At 50.7% G+C, this 24744-nt stretch overlaps 2 protein-coding genes and 1 non-coding gene across 5 annotated transcripts; 1 reads left to right on the top strand and 2 right to left on the bottom strand.

The window, feature by feature from the left end:
• The first annotated feature begins 3 nt into the window (after positions 1-3).
• On the top strand, positions 4-9963 carry ATP5MF (ATP synthase membrane subunit f). The gene is made up of 5 exons (XM_060649488.2): positions 4-69; positions 363-534; positions 7642-7749; positions 8962-9078; positions 9830-9963. Exons 1-5 carry the CDS (start codon positions 19-21, stop codon positions 9856-9858), a joined length of 477 nt encoding a protein of 158 aa, XP_060505471.2. The 5' UTR covers positions 4-18; the 3' UTR covers positions 9859-9963.
• A 981-nt stretch (positions 9964-10944) lies between these two features.
• CPSF4 (cleavage and polyadenylation specific factor 4) lies at positions 10945-24667 on the bottom strand. 3 transcript variants are annotated; one of them, XM_060649484.3, is made up of 8 exons: positions 24419-24667; positions 22942-22992; positions 20719-20871; positions 18131-18226; positions 17649-17742; positions 16423-16495; positions 14713-14883; positions 10945-11852 (listed from the first exon to the last, which is right to left on the bottom strand). In XM_060649484.3, the coding sequence occupies exons 1-8, from the start codon at positions 24519-24521 to the stop codon at positions 11784-11786; spliced, it is 810 nt and encodes a 269-aa protein (XP_060505467.1). In that variant the 5' UTR covers positions 24522-24667; the 3' UTR covers positions 10945-11783. The 3 variants fall into 3 exon arrangements, with proteins under 3 accessions (XP_060505467.1, XP_060505468.1, XP_060505469.1); XM_060649485.3 differs by having other exon boundaries at positions 14713-14808; XM_060649486.3 differs by having other exon boundaries at positions 14713-14805.
• LOC132689827 (small nucleolar RNA SNORA70) lies at positions 21532-21664 on the bottom strand. Its single transcript, XR_009615173.1, has one exon. It is a non-coding gene; the product is annotated as a small nucleolar RNA SNORA70 (small nucleolar RNA).
• Positions 24668-24744: the final 77 nt, after the last annotated feature.

The raw sequence follows: 24744 nt of genomic DNA, 5'->3' as shown, positions 1-24744 counted from the left end.
GCTGGGACACATAAAGCTATGCTTGCATCAAACCTACATGGAGCCCAAGCCTGGACACCAGCTTTTCTGGTAACTAGGAATTCTGTGAGAGTCCCAGCTTATCTCCCATCCAACACAGTTGGGAGGAAAGGTCTTCATATGCCCCTGTAAATTCCCACAACAATTTTAAGGCGACAAAGTAAGAAAGCCAGGACGCTCTTTTCTCCTTACTTCCCATTTCTGGCTCCCTTCCAGCCTCCTCCCTCCTATGATGGGAAGCCCAGGCTGAGCCCTACCACCACCACCACCCCGTCCCCCGCCCATCTCCCTCCCTACTCCATTCCCCGCTTTCTACGACGGAACACCCGGACTTTGCCCTCCAGGGACTTTGCCCTTCCCCCTATGGCACACTTGCAGCTCCAGCCCCGCACCAGGCGCGACCTGCTTCCCATGAACCTTTGCTCCACGCTCCCGCGAGGGCGCGTGCTCCCTACCCAGCAGTCCTCGCGCGGCCCGGTACAGCGGACACCCAGGACTCCAAGATGGCGTCGCCCGGTGAGTACCTGTACCGGTTAAGGTTACAAGATTGAGGGCAGGATCCGGGGTCCGGGGTACGGGGCTCAGAGCCGCACTGGGAGGGGAGGGGGCTGCGGAGCCGCCTGCCCTTCATTCAGGGCCTTCTCTGCGGCCTCACCGGAGGCGCACCGGACCCTTTGCTCAGGGTCCTGCACCATTCGACCCTTCTCCCCTCGCTCAGCCGCGCCGCCCGCCTGCCCAAGGGCCCTTGTCTCTCGGCTGCAGCGGGGAGGGTGAGGGCAGCCGGGCGACGCGTTTGCAAATTTGGGAATGCACCACCTCCGGCTCCCACCCCACCCCCTCGCAGAAGTATCGCTATAGTTGTCCCCGCCGTCACCCAGGCGCTTTGCATTTGAATCCTACGCGCTTCTGCTCTTCCCAAAGCTGAAGCTCAAACTAAGCTCCCGGAGGAGCTAACACCCAGGATGGTGCGTGACGCCACGTAAGGTTGGACGCATGCATATATGTTGAATGTGCGTTGAGTAGGCTTAGAGAGGTGAAGTGGCTTGTTCAAGGTCACAACTAATGAGAGGGCTGAGCTAGGATGCAAACCTAGGTGTCTGGGGCCTCGTGGTAAACTGAGCTTTAATTGCAAGTGTGGCCTTATGATCTGCAAGCTTTTCAGTGACGTGTGTATAAATCTACACTCAACGTACTGACTCACTTTTGTTTTGTTTTGTTTTGTTTTTTTGTATGGAAACCATTTTTTAACCCTAGATCCTCACAGTAGCCTTGTCAGTAAGTCTCTGTCTGGAAGGTTGATCCCATTGTATTAAAGATATGTTTATTTAGAGAGCGCACGTGAACGGGGGAGGAGAAGAAAGAGAGGGAGAGAGAGAATCCCAAGCAGGATCTGTGCTGACAGCACAGAGCCAGTCTTGGGGCTCCATCCACAAACAGCGATCATGACCTGGGCTGAAATCAAGAATTCCCCGCTCAGCTGACCGAGCCACCCAGGTGCCCCAATTTTAAAGGTGAAAATAATGGTCAGAGATGTGGTGTGGCCTGCCCGAAACAGAGTTGATGAACCCATGTGTGTCTTACACAGTTTCTATATTCTTAATATCAGCATGGAGAAATGAAGAGGGAATCAGATGAGAATGATGCTGTTTTTCCCATCTGTAGAAACAGGCATGAGAATATCAACAGTGGTTGTGTTGTTTAAAACAGGATGACATGTGAAAAGGAAGCATTGAGACTTGGCATCTTGTTTAAGTAGAGTGGAGTGATGAGCACTGTGGACTAAGGACTAAACAACTTAGTGCATGTAAGGTCCTTGAAACACTGCCTGGCCCAGTGCTAGTCATCTCAGCTTTCACTCTGTGACCACTGAACGGGGTCATGTCACTTCTGGTCCATCCAACAACACGACAGGTGAAGGAATTGAAGCCCAAGTCTCCTAAGTACTGATGATCATTTAGATGGTGTCTGTCACCAGAGCATAAAGCCACTAGTTTATTAACAAAGTGATGAAAATATGAATTAACAGCATAGATGAAATTGGGTCAGCAAACTGTGGCCAATGGGCTAGATTTCCTGTGGTCTGTTTTTGTATGGCCTGTGGACTAAGAATGATGTCGTGTGTGTGTGTGTGTGTGTGTGTGTGTGTGTGTGTGTGTGTGTGTTTAGTTTATTTATTTGTTTTTTGAGAGTGAGGGAGAGAGAGAATCCCAAGCAGGCTCTGCACTGTCAGCACAGAGCCCAATGTGGGTTTCGAACTCAAGAACCGTGAGATCATGACCAGAGCCAAAATCAAGAGTTGGACACTTAACCGACTGAGTCACCCAGGCGCCCCAAGAATGGTTTATAAAAACAAAACAAAACAAAGCAAAACATCCAGCAACTGTGTTACAGAGGCTCTATCTGGCTTAAAATTTTTACTCTCTGGCCAACCCCTGGAGCTGGATTTAGCATTCAGAAGATACTTAGCATTTTCATGCCTCTTCATGTAGGTGGACAGTATGCTTCTTTGAAGTCATAAAGTCAGGCCAGGTAGCCACCTACCTTCCCAAAAACATGTACCCCTTTGTCAACCTTCACTGTAAGTCTGCCATGACCACGAACTGTGTGTGGTGTTGTTTCCACCTTCACATAGCCCATAGGCAGAAAGATAATTTCCATTTACTTAGTACCTAGGGGCACCTGGGTGGCTCAGTCTGTTAAAGCATCCGACCCTTGATTATGGCTCAGGTCATGATCTCACAGTTGGAGCCTTGCGTTGGGCTCTGCACTGACAGGACAGAGCCTGCTTAGAATTCTTTCTCTCTACCCCTCTCATTCTCTCTCTCAAAAATAAATGGACATTAAAAAAAATCTATTTACATAGTACCTAGAGCCAAGTACCAAGGTGAATGCTATTCTTTTTTTTTTTCAATATATGAAGTTTATTGTCAAATTGGTTTCCATACAACACCCAGTGCTCATCCCAAAAGGTGCCCTCCTCAATACCCGTCACCCACCCTCCCCTCCCTCCCACCCCCCATCAACCCTCAGTTCTCAGTTTTTAAGAGTTTCTTATGGTGAATGCTGTTCTTACCCTTATCTTACAAAGGACGAAACTGAGGCACAGAGGGCAGTAACTGGTCCAAGGGCACACAGAAGTGAAGAGCCACTAAACCCAGAATACTTGACCCCTGAGTCTACTCTGTTCATCACTGCACCACTGGTAGAGTGCAGAGGGATGTGCGGCACTGCAGAAGTGTTGGGGGAGGGTTCCAGTATGACTGCCTAAAGACTGAGGTCTTTGTCTTCCATTAAGAGAAATTCTTGGAAAAAGTATAGATGCATCTTTGATGAATCTGTTCATCTCCTGGAGTTTTGTGATGGTGCTGTGTTTGGCTTTCCTTAAGACTAATGTGATTCCCCCCCCCCCCCCCCCCCCCCGCCCCCATGCTTATAAACGTTTAGTTTTTGTTAAGGAAACACTCTATATGTCTAAATATATAGAAAAATAAATTTTAAATTGTTGGCCTTTTCTCCTGTGATGTGCCAAGGCACCATGCCAGCCCCTGAATGTGGTCACGATGTGAGTGTTTTCATAGTTAAAATACGGTGTTTCTTGGGGGGCCTGGGTGGCTCAGTCCGTTAAATATCTGACCCTTGGTTTTGGCTTAGGTCATGATCTCATGGTTCCTGAGATTGAGCCCTTTATCGGGCTCTGTACTGACACTTGGAATTCTCTCTCCCTCTGTCTCTGCCCCTCTCCAGCATGCGCTCACTCTCTCTCAAAAAAACAAAAACAAAACCAAACAAAAAAAAACAAGCTTTTTTTTTTTTTTCAATTTTTTAATGTTTATTTATTTTTAAGAGAGAGAATGTGAGTGGGGAAGGGGCAGAGAGAGAGGGAGACACAGAATCTGAAGCAGGCTCCAGGCTCTGAGCTGTCAGCACAGAGCCGGACACGGGGCTCGAACTCAACCGAGAAATCATGACCTGAGCCAAAGTTGCACATTTAACTGACTGAGGCACCCAGGTGCCCCAACAAAAAACTTTAATGGAAAAAGTGTTTCTTTTGCACATCTCCCCCAACGTGGTCCTAGTATTAAAATCATGTATATTTTTAATGTATTTTTTATAATTTTATTTTTAAATAAAATTTTTTTTCTTGAGGGAGACCATGGGGAGGGGCAGAGGGGGAGGAAGGAGAGAATCCCAAGCAGGCTCCATGTTCAGTGCAGCACTCCACACGGGGCTCAGTCCCATGACGGTGAGAACGTGATCTAAGCCGAAACCAAGAGTTGGACACTTGACCAACTAGCTGAGCCATCCAGGCACCCCTTAAAAGCATTTTTAAACTTTATTATGGAAGATTTCAAATACAAAGGAAACAATGTAATGAATGCTTTATACTCATTACCTAGTGTCAACAGTTAGCAACATTCTGCCATTCTAGTTCCATCTATACCTTTCTCATGCACTCCCCACCATGTATTCATATTTAAAGCCAGTTGGTTTTAGAATGACTTGTTTATATTCCTCACTGCATGCAAGAAGGCTTTGAGACTGTCGCAAAGGTATGGAGTATGTTAAGAAATGTGGTATAGTTATCCTTGAACTAAATAAAGCCTCCTGATCCAAGTGAAGACAGAAATGGCATGTAAGATGTGTACTATTAAACTTACCTAGGAATAGCTTGGACAGGGTGACAGAGAAAGGTAATCATTCTCGAATGACATTATTGTTTGCTGTTGGGTTAACATCATAGACACTAAACTCTCCAGCAGAGATTTGGTTCATTTGAGACCGTCTCATATTTCAAAAATACTGCCAAAGTAATCAGTTCTCTGCACAGAACTAAAGGGTGTGATTAATCCCTGAAGTTCTTTATGCTTAAAATGTACTAAAGTTAGGGGTGCCTGAGTTGATCATTCGGTTCAGTCTGACTTCAGCAGGTCATGATCTCACGGTTTGTGGTTTGAGCCCCACATCAGGCTCTTTGCTGTCAGCGCGGAGCCTGCTTTGGATCCTCTGTCCCCCATCTCTCCTGCCCCTCCTCCCTATTTCTCAAAAATAAGCATTAAAAAAAAAAACAAACCCAAAAATGTATTAAAGTTTGGTTTGTATGCCATTTCTTTCTCAACCTTTGTCTTTTGTTTGTTTCACCTTAGTGTAGATCTTTTTTTTTTTTTTTTTAATTTTTTTGGAATGTTTATTTTTGAAGGAAAGAGAGACAGAGTCCGCAGGGGAGGGGCAGAGAGAGGGAGACACAGAATCTGAAACGGGCTCCAGGTTCTGAGCTGTCAGTTCAGAGCCTGACATGGGGCTCAAACTCACAAACTGCGAGATCATGACCTGAGCCCAAGTTGGTCACTTAACCAACTGAGCCACCCAGGCGCCCCTAGTGTAGATCTTAATGACATTCCAACAATAATATTAACAGTTGACAGTTCTGAGTACTGTTCAAAATGCTTTTTTTTTTTTTTTTTCTTAAAGAGAGAGAGAGGGTGCAAGTAAGGGGCAGAGAGAGAGAAAGTAAGACTCACCTGAAGTGGGGCATGAGCTCACCCAATGTGGGACTCGAACTCACGAACTGTGAGATCATGACCTGAGCTGAAGTCAGATGCTTAATTGACTGAGCAACCCAGGCACCCCAAATGCTTTTACATAGATTCTCATTCAGTGCTTGGAATAGCCATTTAATAGACAAGGAAACTGGAGCTCGGAGGTTATATGGGAGGGTAGTGCTAGTGCTTGAGATAAGGAGGGGGGAAGGAAGCCTTTTAGGACATAGCATTTAAGTTGAGATAGCCATGTGGTGGCTTGGGAGCACTGCACATACCAAAGCCCTCAGGTGAATAAGCAGAAAGGGTCTGAAGTATGGTGAATGGATGAAATGGTTGTCTGGCGATAGAATGTTGGCTCCTGAGAGCACGGCTCTTGTCTGCAGTCAGTGCTGTACCCACAGTGCATAGCATGCTGCCTGACATACAGTAGGTGCTCCATATTTGTTGGATGAGTCTAGATGGAAGGTTGGGGCCAGTTTGTTTGGGACAGGCAGTCTAAACCATGACTCTAAAGCTATGTATGCAAGTCATAGGCTTGTGCCTCCACTTGTCACCTGTGGCTTATTGACAAACACTCAATCTGGTCCATCTGGGCCAAATGTCTGCTTCTCCAGATGACCTATAGCAACTTAGAAGCTGCCATTAAGCCTTGTATTTCTGTTTATGACCCAACAATCCTTGCCCTTGTTAAATGTTGGGAGATACTGAGATCTGTGGGATTCCCCTTAGTGGACTCCTGAAGGAACTTTAGTCTTTCCTTGGATCCCCAAAATGGAGAAGAAACCTTTGAGTGATTTAATCTGGCTCCTTCTCTGGTCGGTCATCTTTAAGAAAGGACAGTAGTCTGGGCGCCTGGGTGGTGTAGTCGATTAAGCGTCCGACTTCAGCCAGGTCACGATCTCGCGGTCCGTGAGTTCGAGCCCCGCGTCGGGCTCTGGGCTGATGGCTCGGAGCCTGGAGCCTGTTTCCGATTCTGTGTCTCCCTCTCTCTCTGCCCCTCCCCCGTTCATGCTCTGTCTCTCTCTGTCCCAAAAATAAATACAAAACGTTGAAAAAAAAATTAAAAAAAAAAAAGAAAGGACAGTAGTCTTTGACTCCTTACCCTGAAGAGGATACCTGCTCAGCAGCTTTTTAAGGTTGATCTCTATGGGGAGGATGGAAAGGGAGACCGTTCCCTTATTTAAAAAAAATTTTTTTTAATATTTATTTATTCTTTGAGAGAGAGAGCATGAGCAGGGGAGGGACAGAGAGAGGGAGACACAGAATCAGAGGCAGGCTCCAGGCTCTGAGCTGTCAGCACAGAGCCTGACGCGGAGCTCAAACTCATGAAACACGAGATCATGACCTGAGCCGAAGACCTCGGACTCTTAACCGACTGAGCCACCCAGGCACCCCGGACCATTGCCTTCTTATGAGCATCTGAACATTCCCAGTTCTCCCCCACTGTGGTCTTCCCTGGTCCCCCTCCTATTTTACTCTTAAGCTGAGATGAGTACAGTATGGCCTCAACCAGGAGCCCTTCCTCATCTCTGTCCCCAGACTCTCATTGGAATATTTTCTGGGGCCCAGTGGATGATTTGTATTAAGTCATTTGACATCTGTGGTCCCAGGTCGGTTGCTTGAAGTAGAAATCAGATTGTCTTGACGACCTGAGGTTGAGCACTGCCTCTGCTCCCTGCATGCCATGTGACCTTGGCCAATTGACCCAATTTCTCTGAGCCAGTCTCCCCTACCCCTTATAAAATAAAGGCATCAGCCACCTGCTGTGAAGATTCAGTGAGCTGATACATGTAAATATTAGTTTTGCAACAGTTTTTTGGTCCTCCACTTTACTTTCTTCCTCATGGTCCTTAGGTTGTTTTTACATAGTTACTGTTCTTCAGAATCTTGTTCATTAATACAGCTATTGCTTTATATAGACTCTGACTTAAAATGAATATGGTATAATATATTTACTCATAATATTACCTGTGTGCAACCTCTCTGTAGTGATCTTATTGAATGGTTGAAATAAGTGACATAGAAGGATGCTGTTTGTCTCACTGGAGATTTTTTAGTGTGTCTTTCTACTCTTGCTTTTTAGTACCAGTGAAAGAGAAGAAGCTCATGGATGTGAAGCTAGGAGAGCTGCCAGGCTGGATACTGATGCGAGATTTCACCCCTAGAGGCATTGCTGGCGCATTTCAAAGAGGTCAGAGCCTATGGACATGTGTAAAAAGCAAATACCCAGGTCTCTTTTTGCCCTGAGCTCAGCCTGATAAGTTATGGAGAGGAGGACAGAGATGAGTGGTTAGCCCCTGGATCTCCGTGACTGGTCCTATCAGAGTCTGGCTCTAAGAGATTTCAGCCAAGAAAATGTTTTCTGCTGCTTGGAATCAGTACCACTGCCTTTGTCTTAAATATGTCTGTGAGCATTTTTACATCATAAGATTTTCCTTAAAGAGGAAATTGAGTTTGAAGCATGGTAGCCATCAGTCTGTAATGTAATGCTCGTATCTCTGCCAGGCAACAAACTTCCAGGACGAATGTTTGAAATCATCTATGCTTCCGGGCTGTGCATGATCAGAATCAGTCCTGTGGAACCAGTGTTCTCATTCCAAGAATTAGACACCCACATCACCCCACGGGGACCTGTGTGGTCTCCAGCTTCCTGGGTGTGTGTGTGGTGGGGGTGGGGTGGGGAAACCTTCCTTCCATTTTTCTTTCCAGTTCTGGCCACCCTGTAGCTGGCTCTTGTGTGCCATGTTTCCTTCTGCCCTGAGGCCTTTCCTGAACCCAGATTAGAATACTCTGCCTTTTCCCCATACTTAGTTTACGACAGTCCCTGACTCCTCAGCCTGAGTGAATGTGGCCTGTTCATGCCCACAGCTCCCTGTACTGCTCCTTCACAGCTTCCCTCACAGTTGTAAACTAGGGCCTTCTAGGATCACTTCATTCTTTTTTGTCAACTAACCCATGAGCCAAGAGGGCAGAAACTTTCCTCACTGGTGGGGGTACCCAGGAAAGAGATGATTGCACAAAGCCTTCTTCTTCCCTGATAGGCTGACCCAGCTGGCCACAGCTAAGTGGCCCTTACTGGGGTTGGATTTTGGGTCAGAATTAGGGTAAGAAGATCGCATAGGGCTGGAGGTGAGGGTGGGGTAGGATCAAAGGCTAACAGGCTGAGCCAGAGAGCACAGGGGCAGAATCAAGGTGGGCCTGCCTAGTGGGGTCTTGTCCTGGGCTCCTGGGGCAAAACCCATGGGGCACTTGTGCTCTTCCCTTTATCAGCCGGTGAACTTAGTGGGGGAGTGGCTTCAAGAGCCACAGCAGGACTGGATCCCTGAATTTAAGCCAGCCTCCACTTTGCAGTGTGTGCCTCATTCACAGCAAAGCAAAAAGTTCCCTCCTCTCCTGTTTGCAGGTTACTACCGGTATTACAACAAGTATGTCAATGTGAAGAAAGGGAGCGTTGCTGGAATTTCTATGGTGCTGGCAGCTTACGTGCTTTTCAACTATTGTCGGTGTTACAAGGAACTCAGTGAGTGTCTCTCAGATTGCCTTCCCTTCAGTGGGGTTTCTCTCATCAGGGTGGTATTGGTTTGCGGTCAGGTTTACAAGTACATCATTCTACTGACAATTGAAAGATTGGGGGGGACTTGTTAGAATATAGAATGTAGGATGTTATTTTAAGTGAGAAAGTTGTGGCAAAGAGAAAATACAGGAAAAAGTGACATGAAGCTGGGATAAAAGTAACACTTGGGAAGTGTTCTCTAAGTACTACAGGGCTTCGTGGAGCTTCATCTTCCCAGCAGCCAGCGCGAAGAGAGAAACAGGTTGAGTGGTACAATCCAGGGTCTGTTCAGTGCTCTGGAAGAGGGTGGCTTTTCCTGGTTCTAAGACCAGAGAGGATCTCCTGTGGTGGGAGATGCCCAAACAGCTCCAATGGCAGCCACGGACTGGGTTTCATGGGCGGTTCCTTACAGTGTCTGGCCCCTTGCCAGTCTGTGAAATCCAGGTGATGCTAGCTCTGAAGGCCAGAATCTTGGGGACTTTTGAGTGCGTGTTCCTTTTGGGAAGGAAGAGGCTGGCCAGGCAGCAGATTAGCTTGAGATGCCTTTGTACCTCCAGGTCTGTGGATTCTGCCCAGATGCTGGCAGGCAGGTTCTGGGTTGTCTCCCGAAAGGAGTTCTCAGGACGCTTTTATGTGAATTTAGCCGCAAGTCCTCCTGTCGTCTTGTGCTTTCACTATACCTTACCTGAAACTTACCACCTTGCCTTTCTAACTTCAGAACATGAGCGGCTACGCAAGTACCACTGAAGAGGGCCCAGTATGGAGGCACATTCGGCATTCCTGACCGTGACCTTTGAATCCTTTCATATCCTAATTCAGAATTAATGTCCAATAAAAGATGACTGATACTCAGACTGCTTCCCTGGTTGAGCCATTTCCCTGCCCTCTAAGAGCTGGGGTTCTTGTGGAATGCCCAGCGCTTTGAATCCACGGGGGGCTTCCTACCACTGCTTTGGGGTCTCATCCCAGCTTACCGTAGGTGGGGGTGTCATCTAGTTAAGCCTGTCAAGTGCCCAGAGGGGTTTCCCTGCTCTTTGCCTTGAATGTTGCATACTTCTGGCCTGTTGTCGGCTGATGGTTTTACATCTACGGAACTGGGGAACTGGTGCCCACAGTTCTTAAGAATGCCTTCCCCTCCCCAACCTTTCTGCATTTCTCAGGCCACAGAACCTGTAAGAAGTTCAGTGGGAGGACTCGGGAGCGAGGGAAAACACAGGCCCTGACAGAAGCTCACAGCTGCCCATTTCCAGCACCTTCATCCTTACCCTTCATCAAAGGTCTTCAGTAGGGGTGCCTGGGTGGGTCAGTTGGTTAAGCATCTGACTTCAGCTCAGGTTATAACCTCACAGTTTGTGAGTTCAAGGCCTGCATCAGGCACTCTGCTGTCAGCACAGAGCTTGTTTCAGATCCTCTGTCTCCCCCTTCTACTCCCCTCAAAAATAATAAACATTAAAAAAAAAAAAAAAAAAGGTCTTCAGTAAAGTGATATGAGGGTCAGAATTGGCCTCTTGAGAGGTGTGTGGTAAGCACATATACGGCATGGAGTCTAAGGGGTGAGATGCTGCAGCTAATTATCTCCTAGAAGATCCAAATTTGAATAAGCAAGTATCATCCAGCATCTGAAATGAAGGAGACCTACTATGTGGCTGTTCCAGAGGCTGAGCTTCCAGACTTCACCAGCTGCCAGTACAGAGGCCCTTCCTTCCAGCAGGTTCACGTTTGTTGAAAGGGGACAAGCAAGCTCTGGTATGGAAGCTTTGTGTCAGGCATTGAGCGCAGCCAGGAGCAAGAGTCCTCTCCTTGGTGTGGGTCCCTGAAGTAACCAGACGCAGCTTAAAAAACAAGCTTTAATCGATCTCATAAAAATTGTTCTTGTAACTGAACTTGAACAGGCCCACTTGCCCAGCAGGCTGCAGGTGACAGTCTCACATTTCCAGGTTCAGGGGCAGGAGGTAGGTGCACAGATAGACTGTGTCATCGATTTACTGGGTGGTCTGCAGCTCCAGCTTAAGGCATACCTTCAGCCATGCCACTGATAAGGAGGCGCTCCAAGGAAATGAGCCCAGAACAAAAAGCCCCTCACACTTGAGAGCCCTGTGCCCTTCCTCTCAACCACTGCCACCTTGGAGCAGGGCCCAGTTGTAGAGAGAAGGAGTGCACTTAAGTTTGCCCCAAGGGGCCGCCTCATTCAAGTCACACGGACAGGCACAGCTTCTGAATTCAGCAGGATGTGGAGGAAGCAGGCATGACCAGCTTTAAATGATCCAACAGCCCCTGGGGTCACCAAGAACTGGTGTTTAATGAGGCCTCGAGGGGAAGGGCTGCCTTCCCTATAGACTGCTTGGCAGGAGCCCTTCCCCACCGCTTCCTCCCCTCCCCAGAGGGCGGTGTGCAGGGAATTGCGGACAGGTGTCGATGCCTAGACAGACATGATGCCGACTTGACCAAACTGGAGCACTTGTCCCCTTTTAAAAAAGTTTACAGCAAACAATAGGGAAACTGTCAGACGTAGCCCCTCATAATGATGAACCCTGGCGTGCTTGCCTGCCTGCTCCAGCCAGAGTTGCACCAACACTGGCGTTAAACAGTTAAGTGCACGCTCCCAAGGATGGCCCAGGGTGGTCCCCGAGAGTGGGGACCCTTGGGCTGCTCTGAGCTGGCTCCAGCTGCTGTCACTGTCCACTGAGAAAGGCCAAGTGGCCTTTGGTGCATCTGTTGGCGTAGTGTCCTTTCTCGCCACACTGGGAACAGCAGGGAGGGAGGGAGGAGACAAAAAAACAACACCGTTTTCAAATGCAATTTTCAGGTAAGGTAGCACCTGCCAAATACCAGGTTCGGTATGGGGACTCCAGAATTCTCAGTCATCCAGACTTTCATTCAGACACAACGAAGAAACTCCAAAGGTATCACAGAAACTGCAGAAACTCCAGGAACTCGGCAGATGGAAGGGGGCTGCACAGCCAGAGGGTGACCTGAGAGCACACAGCGGGGGTTTCTGCAGGCTGGGCCCACGTCAAACATGGGACCTATCCATGGAAGGTCTGTCGTGGGTGGCAGGATGAGGAGAATCCCATGGGAATCGAGCTCCCCCACCTGTCTGGGGACCAAGCCCCTCTGGAAGGCTAGCCAGTCACTTACCTTTCTGAGGCACTGTCTGAAGACGGGAGGCAACAAGGTGAGAGAAGCCACAAGGCTCCTTCCCCAACTCGGGGAGTCATGGCATGGACACGGAGGGCGGGCTGCACCCAGTTTTCCTGCCTGCCTCTTGCACCCTTGCTTAAGCTACCCCCCCCCCCCCCCGGGGCAAGTTTTGGTTACAGGATCAGAGAGATGGGACAATGGTTAGACTTGGGTGAACAGACCCAGAAAATCACTTGAAAAATCTAGCACTGACTCTGACCTGTCCCAGCTCTGATTTTCCAGGCCCCGCCTTAGCTTCTCTTCATTCATTCTTTTCACTCCCCAAAAAGAAAGGAATTAAAAGGTAGTGAATGGCAGCCTCAAGAACGGGACAAGGGTCAGGAGACAGGTAGGAGCACTCACCCTGCACTAATGCACCCAGTGCCTTCCCAACCCCAGCTTCCTCACCCTGGCATGCCCAGATCTCTCGTCTGCTCTATCCCCCTGACCCCACAGTGCCTGCGTTTTCCAAGGCTGTCTGATATGTATGTGTGACTTTGGATGAGTGGCCTGTGGAGCTGCCGGCTGACCCTCTGGTGAGATCACCAGAGGGAAGGACTCACTGGGACCCTGCTCACAGCACCTGGCATGTCTGTCAGCTTCCACAGCTGGCCCTGGAGAACCCAGGATTCCTACAAGGTGTCTTGAATATCAACTATGAAGGGCCTGACGTGAGAAGAGGTTGTTGGGTTCTGGCTACACCTTTGTAAGTTCCAGGACTTGGGAGAGCTGGCTTCAAAGGCCTCGCTGCAGAGTCCTGGGGCAGGGTGGGGGCGGGGGGTGTCCAGAGAACAGCTACAATGCCTCTGTTTCCTCGTACTTGACGAATGACTGGTCAGAAGCGGTCTGTTCTCTCCTCACCTGGGAGGGCTCAGGCTCAAATCTCTGAGGCATTCCGTGAACCCAAGTGCACATTTAACTTTAGTTAAAGCACCTGGGGGTGTTTGGGGGCACCTGCCTTCCCCTCCTTGCAGAACACAAACCCCTCCCGAGAAACAGCAATAACAGTCTTGGTTCTCTCAGTAGAGCTGGCCCAGGGCAGGTGCTCAGTGAGTGAGTGAGTGATGGCTGTGGGAAGTGGCTCAGCCTTTCTTGAGAGAAAGTTCTAGGAACAATTTAAGCTAAGCGTACGCCCCCTTGACTCAGACCTTCTACTTGTAGGTATGGATGCTGCTATCCGACTAGAGCTCACAGAGGTCTAAGTGTCAGATTCAGCATGGTTTTTAGTAACAAAAACTATAAACTGCTATCCACAGAGAACTGGGAAAGTAAATTGCAGTTATATTACACAGCCAGTGAAACAGATTACATTCACATATATTGACATAGTTCAATGCACAACACAGTATTAAGAAAAAGAGACTATAGAAAGTTATACACACTAGAGCCCTATGTACATTAAAATGTACTTTCATTGTGCTTATGTAAGTTTGGCACAGCCGTTCTCTAAGTGGGGTCCCCCATGGGGCCTGAAGGAACACCAAAACCAAAAATCGTGACAACACAGCACACTAAGTCAAGTGGCTGTTTTAGGAAAGGTGGGAATAGAGCTAACACTGTGTACCTAAAACATCTCTGTCCTCTAAATGTTTTTACAGAGAGTGTGTACTAATTCTGTATTCTGTAAAATACTGAAATCTGAAGTTTTTGTAAGCCTAGTTCTACTATCAGTTGTTTCTGCTGACTTCCCTCAGTGGGGTTTGCTTCCTCCTAGGTTTTGTGATTTTTGATTATGAACTCATTCTTCGGAACTTTAGCTGTGGGAATTCTGTGTGGTTGGGCTGAGAATAAATTCCTCATAGAGCCAGATTCCAGGGGCCCACATTTGTGGCTGTTTCCGATTAGAAAATTCAAGTCTGTATAGCCTTCACCAAGGGTGTGCATACAGCCCCAAACTCACGAAGGGTCCGTTGGTGACTATGAAGTCTCAAGGCACTTTTCTCCCCCCTTTACATCCAGAGCCAAGAACAACACAAGTTTTCTAGCAGGACTTTTAAAAGTTTACCCTTCCCCTGAGCGTCCCACTCTGTTCAGGGGGATTCTAATCTGTTTTTTTCCTGGGTGGTAAAGCTGTCTCTCTCATTTGGGCATGTGCCCTTGTGGGATGTGAGGACATCCAGAAGCTTCAGGGCTCCCTTCCCTTAACCCATGCTTCCATTTTGTTACTGGCCTCTGGAAGATTCCCCTCCCTTTCCTTCAAACTCTGTCCTTGCATTCAACAGCATGTGTGATCGTTCTGTTGGCCCTGGTGTATCGTGGAAGGAAGCAGCATGGTCTCTAGCCCACCAGAGTAGCCCATTGTCACTTTTATGGTCAGCAAAAACATAGATGTTTTCATTTTTCAAAATTAACTGTCTGGGGAATGAGGGAACAGACCCTGACTGTGAAGACCCTGCCCCATCCCCCAGCCCCAGGACTCACCTTGTAACAGGTGACCTGCTCCAGCGGCCGGGGTCCCCGGTTGCCTGCGCTGCTGTTTTGACTCTGCATGACCCCGATGACCTGCGGGGCTCTCTGCTGATTGGGAGAAGAGTTCTGACTCGTTAACTGGATCAAGGAGGACGACCTTTGTAATGGCGGATTGTTACTTTGCTGGAAAGAGTTACACAACACGGTTTTACTGCGGAAAACACGTGCACGCAGACTACCAATGGGGACAGGAAAAAAGAGGGCGGGACTGCTCCCGCATGACCAGCAGGAAGAAGGGCTTCCGCGGTGGCCCTGCTCAGGAGAGCAGCCAGAAAAGAAACATCTGGTGATGATGGCAGGAGCCGCTGCCCGAAAAACACCATGCAGACACACAAAAACGAAAAATAAAAGTAGAAAACAAAACACCAAAGAGACGAGGAGGTCTCTGGGGCAGCAGGGCGAGGGCATGAGCAGGCCTTACTTTTGTTTCTGAGGTTCTAGCTTCAGGTCAGGATGAACGCTTGGTTCAGCCAGATGTTTAGCAGCCTACACGGCGAGCAACAGTCACAGAAAAACAGTTGGAGGCTGACGTGCTGACCTGCGGTCTAGGGGCTGAGAGGGCCCTCCACTAGGGAGTCATGTGAGCAAGGGGGATGGGGGGCTCGGGGCTCGGGCCGGATAGCTAGGCCACCTCCTAACCAAGAGGGGTCCCGGCCCGGCCTCCGCAAATACAGGAGCACTGAGCTAGAAAGCCCCAGGTTGTCAAGGCTGTACCCACACCCAGTTCCTGGCTTTGCGAGGAGTTCTGAGTCGTCCCACAGCCTCCTGAGGGTGGGGGTCAGTGCAGTGGGGCCAGGGGCGGGGGGGCATGCCCCCTACCAGCTGCTCAACCTGTAGCAATGAAGGATGAGCAGGGCTTTGGCAATGGGGTCAGAGTCCAGCCAGGTAATAGGTAAGAATTCAAGATCAGTAGGCGGGTTTACTCAGCCTGTTGAGACCCTGCTCAGTGCACCTGGCCAGCCCTTCTTCTGGGCCCCCAACCCTTGACTCCCAGGTGTCCTTGGTTTCGGGGGGTGCTGCTGCAGATTCCCACTTGTCTATGGCATCTCTCCCTTTCCTCATGCTTGAGGGGATCAGCCCATTGCTGGGTTGTGGGACCCCCTTGTCTAGAAAAGTGAAGCCAGCTGGTCCTTCAGCTCTGTTCCCAGCCTGTCCTGCTGGGAACCTCCACTCAGAGCGCTAAGGGTACTGGCAGGAGAACCAGTCAGCCTCAGTTCTGCTCCCCAGCTGCTCCTGCCCAGCTGCGGGACCTCAGACGAGGCCCTCCCTCTAGTTTGTTTCCCTGTTTGAAACAGGAAGGGCTGAAACCAGAAGCAAGAGCAGCAGACCCACGGCGCTCGCGCTGCCCTCCGCTCTGGCCCCTGGGAGCGGGGGTGGGGGGTGAGACGCCACTGAGGCACTCGCCAGGCAAGAAGGGGCGAGAAGCCAAGTGGGCATTTGGCTCTAGCAGACATAGCAGAGAGCACTCCACCTCTAGAGGGAGATGCAAACCATTCTGCTCCCTGAATTTTCTGCTGGAACTCAGGGTGACTCCCCTCCTGTCCCACCTCCTCACTGCCTTCTCACACATCACCAGCCGGGGCTGTGGCGGACCGTGCACCAGGGCAGGCAGTGCGGGGGCCGGCAGCACTACGGGGCCAGGGAGGGGCAGGGGCACAGTACCTTTGCCGGAGGCTGCGTCTGCTGTGGCAGTGGGGGCTGCTCGGTGGTTCCCATCGGCAGTTCAAATCGAGGGCTGGTCACCCCGCAGCCAGAGGGGATGAGAAGGAGAAGAGGAGAAGAGGGGATGAGAGAGGGGCCATGCCAGGAGGTATTCCCAGGAGATCACAGGCAGCCTCTGCCCAAGCACAGAGCAACTCACCCAGACATGGGGAGGGCGCCGGCTCTCAGCTCCGCCCCTGAAGCCTCGGGGGACAGGGGTGAAAAGAACTGACTTGTCTGGGCAGCTCTGCCCACATCTAGCTTCGGGACCTTCACAAAGTGCTGCTGCCTCCGGAGGGCTTTTTGTTCATGGGACCTCCCCCCACCGCCCCCACATCCACTTCTAACTCAGGTGCCAGACCACCTCCGACAAGACACAATCCCGAGGAACACACCCACCCGGCTGCCCCGCAAGCAGGAATCCCTGGGCCCCCTGCAGGCTCCTGGCTCTCATCCAGAAAGCGGCGCCAAGTCTGCAGCACCTGCCACCTGCCCACTGGGTGGCAGTGACCAGGATACCATGCTTCTGTGCAGGTGTCCGTGGTGTGGACAGAAGCAGCCCAGGGTGGGGGGTGGAGGGGAACGACACTACTCTGCGGTCCCAGCGCCACCCCAGGGAGAAGTCCGACTCCACAACCACCCAAAGTGACAGATGTGCACTAAGGCCCAGGAGAGGAGCTCTGAGCCCTGCTGGGCAAGGTGAACCCCGCTTTAGAGGCTACGGACCTGCCTCAGACCAGGTGCCAACCCTACCACCATGTGACCGAGGCCAGTGGCTAAGCTCTGAGCCTCAGTGTTCCCACGCGCGAAATGGCGTCATCCTCTCTCACACACACTTGAGAGTTATACAAAGTAGTATATGTGGAATCCCAAGCTCTGACTCCACAGAGGCCCCCAAACTGCAGTCTCCTTCCTTTAGGGCTCAGGTTCTTAACCAGAGGTCCCTTACAAGGCATGAGCTTTTCTCATGCACGCAGCCCAGCTTTCATCAGATCTATGACCCAGGAAAGGTTAAGTGTTGGGCTAGGCAGAGCCACCTCTGAGCTCAGGGAGCAGCAGTGACCCCTGCCCCAGGTCCTGTGGGGACACCACCTAATGATCAAAGCCCAGCTGGACCCAGGAAAGATCTAGAGGGCAGCAGGGCCTGGGGCAGGAGTGGGGTAGGGGAACAGGGTCTGGCTACTCACTGCATGAATTTACAGGAGGGCCCCTCTGGGCAGAATCCCACGAGGTAATTCACACAGATGACTCTCCGTGTGTGCCGGTGCCTGCACAGGGGACCTGTGGAGCCAAGCGTCTGGGTCACTCAGACTCCCCTCTTCGGGGGATGGCCTCGTGCCCCTGTGCCAGTCAGAACCTGCCTACACCACTGCCTGGGGTGCAGAGAGCAAGAGCAGAGCTTTAGATGCTGGCTCTGTCTCATATCCATTCACAAGGGACAGCAGGCAGGGCACACAACCTCTAAACCGATAGTTTCCTTACCGAAAATCTAGGTGAGAGTGCAGTCCACACAGGAGCTTTGGGAGGCTCGGGCGAGCTGAGGGTGTAAAAAAGCCTCACTAGCCCCAGATGCCTAACACCAGATTTTGCTGGGACAGGTAGAGGGTCATGTGGGGACAGGAAGCGAGGACCAGCGTCTTGCTGGGGGCCCAGCCACCCTGACACCTACCATGCTTGCAGAAGCCACGGTCGTACCAAGGGCAGTCCTTGATCTTGGACTCAGGGTCGATGTGCAGGAAGGGGCACTCCTTGTTGCTGCACTCCCCTGCAGGGAAAGCCAGACGTGCGTCCACCTGGGGCAGCTCCAGGAGAGCCAGACCCAGACCCACCTCATGGCTCTCTTACCCAAAGGGGGTATCCTGGACACTGGGCAGGGGCCCAAATATGCAAAGGCACCAACTGAGAGCAGGAAATAATTGGTCTCTACCCTGATGAGCCCTTCACATCTACTAGCCGGGACAGGCGAAAGGTCTGAGGGTTCCACCTTTCAGAACAAACAGGGAAGATTTGGGAACTCAAGGCTGAAGTCCTGTGGCAGAATGCGATAAAGCCTTTAAGATGACAGCTCCTCTTAGGAGCAACGGGCCCAGCTGGCCAGTGGCATCGTTCACCCAACTACGGGATCCACCCCCTCCGCACTTGCCCTCCCCGATCCATGTGACACACGGAAGGACAATCTGATCACTGGTGGCCAGAGAACACGCAAATCCCTTTCCAGACCCGCAAGCCTCTATGTGGTCTAGCCCACTCCTCCCCAGGCTCCTCCACCCCCAGCCACATTGCCCCCCGCCCCACGTGACCGGCCCCTTCTTAGCCTTCAGATCCCAGCTCAGGTCTCCCCTCCTGAGAAAGACCTTCCTTGACCACTTAGCCTAAAGGAAAATATGGTCCTCATGTGGTCCCATTGCTGTTTATTTCCTTTAGAGTGTTTATTGCATGTCATTTTCTTTTTTTTTTAACGTTTATTCATTCTTAAGAGTGAGAGAGACAGAGTGTGAGTGGGGGAGGGGCAGAGAGGGAGACACAGAATCAGAAGTAGGCTCCAGGCTCAGAGCTATCAACACACAGCCTGACGCAGGGCTCGAACTCATGGACCGTGAGATCACGACCTGAGCTGAAGTCGGACACTCAACTGACTGAGCCACCAGGCGCCCCTTGCATATCATTTTCTTTTATTTTTAAATTTTTTTTTTTTTAACATTTATTTATTGCTGAGAGACAGAGAGAAACAGAGTGCAAGCAGGGGAGGGGCAGAGAGACAGGGAGACACAGAATGTGAAGCAGGTTCCAGGCTCTGAGCTGGCAGCACAGAGCCCGATGTGGAGCTCAAACTCACTCACGATGAGATCATGACCTGAGCTGAAGCCTGATGCTTAACCGACTGAGCCACCCAGGTGTCCCATGCATATCATCTTCAACTTTGTCTCACTGCTGTCAGCTGCCTCTGTCCCTGGGCCACCAGAACAAAAGCACCGCGGGACGAGAAATGGGTCTCTCCTGTTTACTACCGACACTCCAGTGCTGAAAGAGGACCCTCACTTGTGTCACAGGTAACAGAAGCTGCATGGTACATGTGCACCGGGGCGAGCTCTGTGGGGAAAGGGCAGGCAGGGGAGCATCAGAGGCAGTGGGGAGGTTGCCAGGCCCGGCAGGAATGCAGGAACCCAGGTCAGCCTTCAGGGGTGCTCTTAAGAGTCTTCCAGGAGGGCTGTCTCCTGACTTTGGATCCAGATGGGAGATGGCTTCCATGAAAAGGGGACACCCCCCTTCCAGTGCTGGTTCCAGAGCTGGTTTGGTGGTGGCAGTGGGGGGGGGGGGGGGGTGCGGCTGGGAAGCCTGGGTCCTACTTCTAACTATCTGTGCATTGACTTCATAGCTTATGCTACCTCTACAAAAAAAGCCACAACTATCATAATAAACCAGCAGGGCATGCCTGTCGGGCTGCTGGAATAATTAATGTCTCCTAATGACAGTGCTTTGAAAGCATGCTGCATGTCCAGTGCTCCCCAGCACCCCCAGCCCACCGCAAAGTATAGCAGGCTTCCAGCCCCCCGCTGAGCCCCTGCACAAGGCCAGCGGTCCCAGGACCAGAGCCCATCCTCATCCTGACCAACAGGGCTCCTTCCTGGGCAACCTCCGCCCACAGCAGAGAGCGGTGGATTCTAGTTCCATCAGGGAGCATAAGAGCTCTGCTGAGCAGCCCCTTCTGCCCCCATGCTTCTCCATGGGCAGCCCCCTCTGCTGAGAGGAGCCCCCTCTGCTTCTCCATGCAGTCCTCAGGATAGCCAAGGGCACATGTTCTCTATACAGCGAGCAAGGCAACCTCAAGGTGAGGAGTGGAGCTCTTGGCCACCACAAGACAGCCCCCTGTTTAGGACAGTCAAAGTAATACCTGGGATCGCACTCCCAGACAGAAGGAACCAGCTCAGACCTGGGGGGCAAGGAGTCGCCAGTCTGGAAGCAACAGCCGATATGAGGGAAAAGGTCAACGTGAGCAGAAACAAGGCCTCCTGCCAGCTGCACCCACCATGGGACCCTCAGTTGCCTCAGCTTCCAAAGAACTTAAAACTAGAGGGCCAGCTGAGGTTGGCAGGCACTGCGTGAGGTTCTCATGTGAAGCTGTAAAGATGGGAGTTAGCAGACACCATGGGCACCTGAGCAGCTGTTTATCCCCTCTGGGTGTCCGTTCTGGGTGCCTCTCCAGAGCTCCTGAGCCTGGATGTCCGAGTATAGAGAGGGGCCAGGCCATCTGCTTACCGAACTTGGAGTAGAAGTAGCACTCAGGCATCTTGGTCATGTCGTACTCGTGCAGGAACTCGCACTGGTCCCCCTTCTTGCACAGCCCCCGCAGCCAGTGCTTACACACAACCGTCTTCTCGCCACTGATATGGCGGAATGGGCACATGCCCCCTGCCAAGAAAGACAGCGCACTGTGAGGAGGGCGGCGCCTTCACCCCACATTTCCCTGCAGTATCTGGGAGCAACGTGTCCTGGGAGGCGGTGGTTGCCCCTGGCAGAAGGCAGTACATGGGCACACGTCTAAGTTTTAGTACTTCTATATTTTCTATGTGTTTTGGAAAAACCTAACTAAAACATCAAACCATGCTTTCACAGATACTACTGTAAGATGGAAACTTTTTTTTTTTTTTTAAGATAGGAAGCAGGATTTATTGGTGGGCATAAATAGGGAGGGGTAGTGCTGAGATTCTCATGAGTGCAGAGCCCACCATTTGTCCAAGGGGCCACGATTAGGGATGTATTTGACCCCATAGCCATCTGGGATGAGCTGCTTTTCTGCCACCATGTCTTCAAATTCGTCTGCATTAACTTAGTAAAGCCCCACTTCTTGGAAATGTGTATCTTCTGGTGGCCAGGGAACTTGAACTTGGCCTTGCGTAGGGCCTCAATCACATGCTCTTTGTTCTGCAACTTGGTACGGATGGACATGATGACTTGGCCAATGTGGACCCTGGCCACTGTGCCTTGGGGCTTTCCATAGGCACCCTGCATGCCTGTCTGGAGCCTAGACTGGAGAAAGCGTGAGGCCAAACTTCAATGTCCACCAGAAATAGCTGTCTCCAAGGTCCCTTAGGGCAACCCATACAATCAACAGGCTGTATAGACCACCAAGGAGGCTGCTGTTTGCAGGCACACCACACCGGGCCCCATGGGAAAGGAGCACAGTCGGCTTAATTGGCTGCAGTAAGATGGAAACTTAATAAGCCTTAGGGTGGTGGGGAAATAAGCTTATTTGTTAATTAAAGAATAGCTTTAGTGATACACAGACATAGCAAAAATTGTAGGGGTAGTTAAAAAAAAAAAAAGATTGGGGTTTGGGAAACACGGCTCTAAGAAACAGAAGGTAAAGAGGATACCAGCAGAAGCCTGGACCCCAAGTGGGCTCCACCTCTAGTTATAAATGCCCACTTAGCCTCCAAGAATTAGGAAAGAAAATCAACTTCAGAATTAAAGAAATGCTCTGTATACAAACTGGCCTTCTGTGGCAGGAACTGAGCGACCAGCCACCCAGATGGGACAGAGCTGCGCCCTTGGAAACTCGTATTTATTTTTATTTCATTTCATTTTATTATTATTATTATTTTTTTTGGGAAACTCATATCATTTCATTTATTTTTATTACTATTATTTTTTGGAAACTGTTCTTTTTTTCTTAAAAAAATTTTTTTTTAATGTTTATTTATTTTTGAGACAGAGAGAGACAGAGCATGAATGGGGGAGGATCAGAGAGAGAGGGAGACACAGAATCCAAAGCAGGCTCCAGGCTCTGAGCTGTCAGCACAGAGCCCAACGTGGGGCTTGAACCCATGGACTGCGAGATCACGCCCTGAGCCGAAGTCAGACACTCTGTCTCTCTCTGTCTCAAAAATAAATAAATATTAAAAAAAAAATTAGTTTCCAAATAAATTTGCCTACAGGAAGAAAAATGCCCAGACCTATACATGGCATGTAAGGTCTCACCTGCAATCTGTCTCCTTATGAATCAATGGATGGTCTGGCTCCAGCAGCCTCTGTTGGAGCCCAGTTAGTATGAACAAAGCTCCACAGGACAGACTATTGTAGGGGTTTTTCATGAGAGGATACAGAGGACAGTGAGCTTGTGCAGACTGTAGAATCAGAAAGGCTTGGGTTCAGACACTGGCTCAGCCACTCACTAACTCTGTAATCTTGAAAAAGTACCTAAACACCTCAATACTCACACCTTCTGCCCATGTCACAGGTCAGCTCGTGGCCACAGGGAAAGTGAGGTGAGAAGGCAGACTCAGAGTGAGGGTCCATCCCGTGTTTTAAATTTCAGGCAAAATACCCCATAGTGTTCCTAGCCTATCCAAAGCACAGTGATTTCATCTAGGGACACTGTTAGTCTGCAGCAAACCAGACCTGACAGCCTATAAGTCTGCTTGAAGGCTGGGTGGTGGAAAGCACCTCAGGAGGAATGTCGGGGAGCCAGTGATTTCTTACCTTTGCCACAGGCAGCTTTCAAAAAGAATTCGCAGACAGCAGCCCCTGACTCTGCAGAAAGGAAAACAGAGACATCAAACAAAGTGAGGTGTGACTAGGGACAGCTGAAAACACAGGGAGGGGACCCTCCTTGCCTTTAACCACAAAGGGTACAGGAAACGTTCTGGCAAAAAAATGCAAAGCCAGACCAAGCCAGAAAAAAGCTGCTCATTTTAGCCATTCCCTGCAACATGAGACACATATGCTGGGACCAGTTATTCTGAGAACCTCCTATAAGCAAGATGCTTTCAAGTGGCTGTGGAAAGGTTAGGGCATAAGATCACAGAAGTTAATTACCCCCAGTTTGGACATGGGATGGTCCAGAGGGCTAAGACTGTGCATGAGAAGTGTGGCCACTTGAGGGGAATGAGGCTACAGGGGGCTCCTCCAGGCCACGGACTGGTAGGAGAACATGGATCTCTGGCAGTCATAAAACACAACATAGGGAACCGCAGACCGAACCAGTCAAGAACACTGGAGAGCTCACCTGGTTTTACTAGGTACTGAATGGCCGTAGACCAAGTGGTCTTCCACAAGTCCCTTCCCCCTCCCAGGCCTCAGTTGCCCCATCTGTGGATTGAACGCAATGACCTCTAGGCTTTAATGTTACAACATCAGATTCCAAGTGTGTCCAGAAAGGAAACAAGAAAACTGCTGGGTTTTTTAAAAAAAAAGTGCTAGACATGGGAGCACCACTTGGGTGGCTCGGTCATTTAAGTGTCCAAGTCTTGATCTCAGCTCAGGTCTTGATCTCAAGATTGTGAGTTCAAGCCCGGCATCAGGCTCCGTGCTGGGCGTGGAGCCTACTTTAGAAAATAAATAAATAAAAATAAAGTGCGAGACATCCACCGAAGTTGGGGGGTGGCGGAGCCAGGAGCTACCATCTGAAGGTGGAGAAGGAAGGGAGCTCAGGCAGCTGCCCAGCTGTGATGAATGACCCAGAGTTGGGGTCCAAAGAAAAAGTGAGGGATAGGCTCCCAGGGGGGCAAGTCTCAGAAGAATGGAGCTTGAGTGTCTAATTGGGAATCTCCTACAAAGAGGGACAGGTGGTCCTTCCTCCAGCAAGACTCCTCCAACCGCCCAGTACTGATGAAAGCAAGAAGAGGGTGCTCAAAGTGGGGAGCAAGTGGAAAAGGTGGATATCTAATTATTTTCCTTCAGTCGGGGGAGCGAAGTAATTTCCAATCCAGGACGTTCGCTTTCATTCAAGAATTATTTGAACAGCCAGACATGGTTCTGCCCTCCTGAAGGTTGTATTGGGACAGCCCCAGGGGATCAAAGATCCAAGAAAGGGGGGCTCCCGAGCCTGAAGGGGGTCCCAGAATGGGGAGGAAAGGAGTCCCAGGCCCGATGGGGAGCAGGCCCCGGGACCGAGGGAGAGGGGTCCCGGGGCAGAGTCGGTCGCGCCCCTTGCCCGCAGCCCCGGCCCCGCGCTCACTGTCCATGCCGGGGAAGGGCAGCGGCTGTGCCCCGAGCTGCTGCTCCACTGCGATCTCCAAGTCGAACTTGATGTGGTCCACGCTGGCGATGATTTCCTGCATGGCGGCGGCGGCGGCCACACCGGCCCGACTACCCCTGAGGTCCCTCGCCGCCCTCACACCTCTACCCGCCACCGGCCCCACCGCTCACGGTCCTCCACCTCGTCTCGCCTCGCCTCGCCTTCGCCGCCGCCGCCGCCCGAGGGATGCCGGGAGCTCCCGGAGCCCGCGCCGGCCTTTCGCCTGTCCAGACCCGGCCAATAGAGCGCGGAGTACGGGCCGCTCC

This window comes from Panthera onca, chromosome E3 (assembly GCF_046562875.1).
Source record: "Panthera onca isolate mPanOnc1 chromosome E3, mPanOnc1 haplotype 2, whole genome shotgun sequence".
Classification (NCBI taxonomy): domain Eukaryota; kingdom Metazoa; phylum Chordata; class Mammalia; order Carnivora; family Felidae; genus Panthera; species Panthera onca.
The sequence above is the reverse complement of the archived record's forward strand: the minus strand, read 5'-3'. Positions and strand labels throughout refer to the sequence as shown.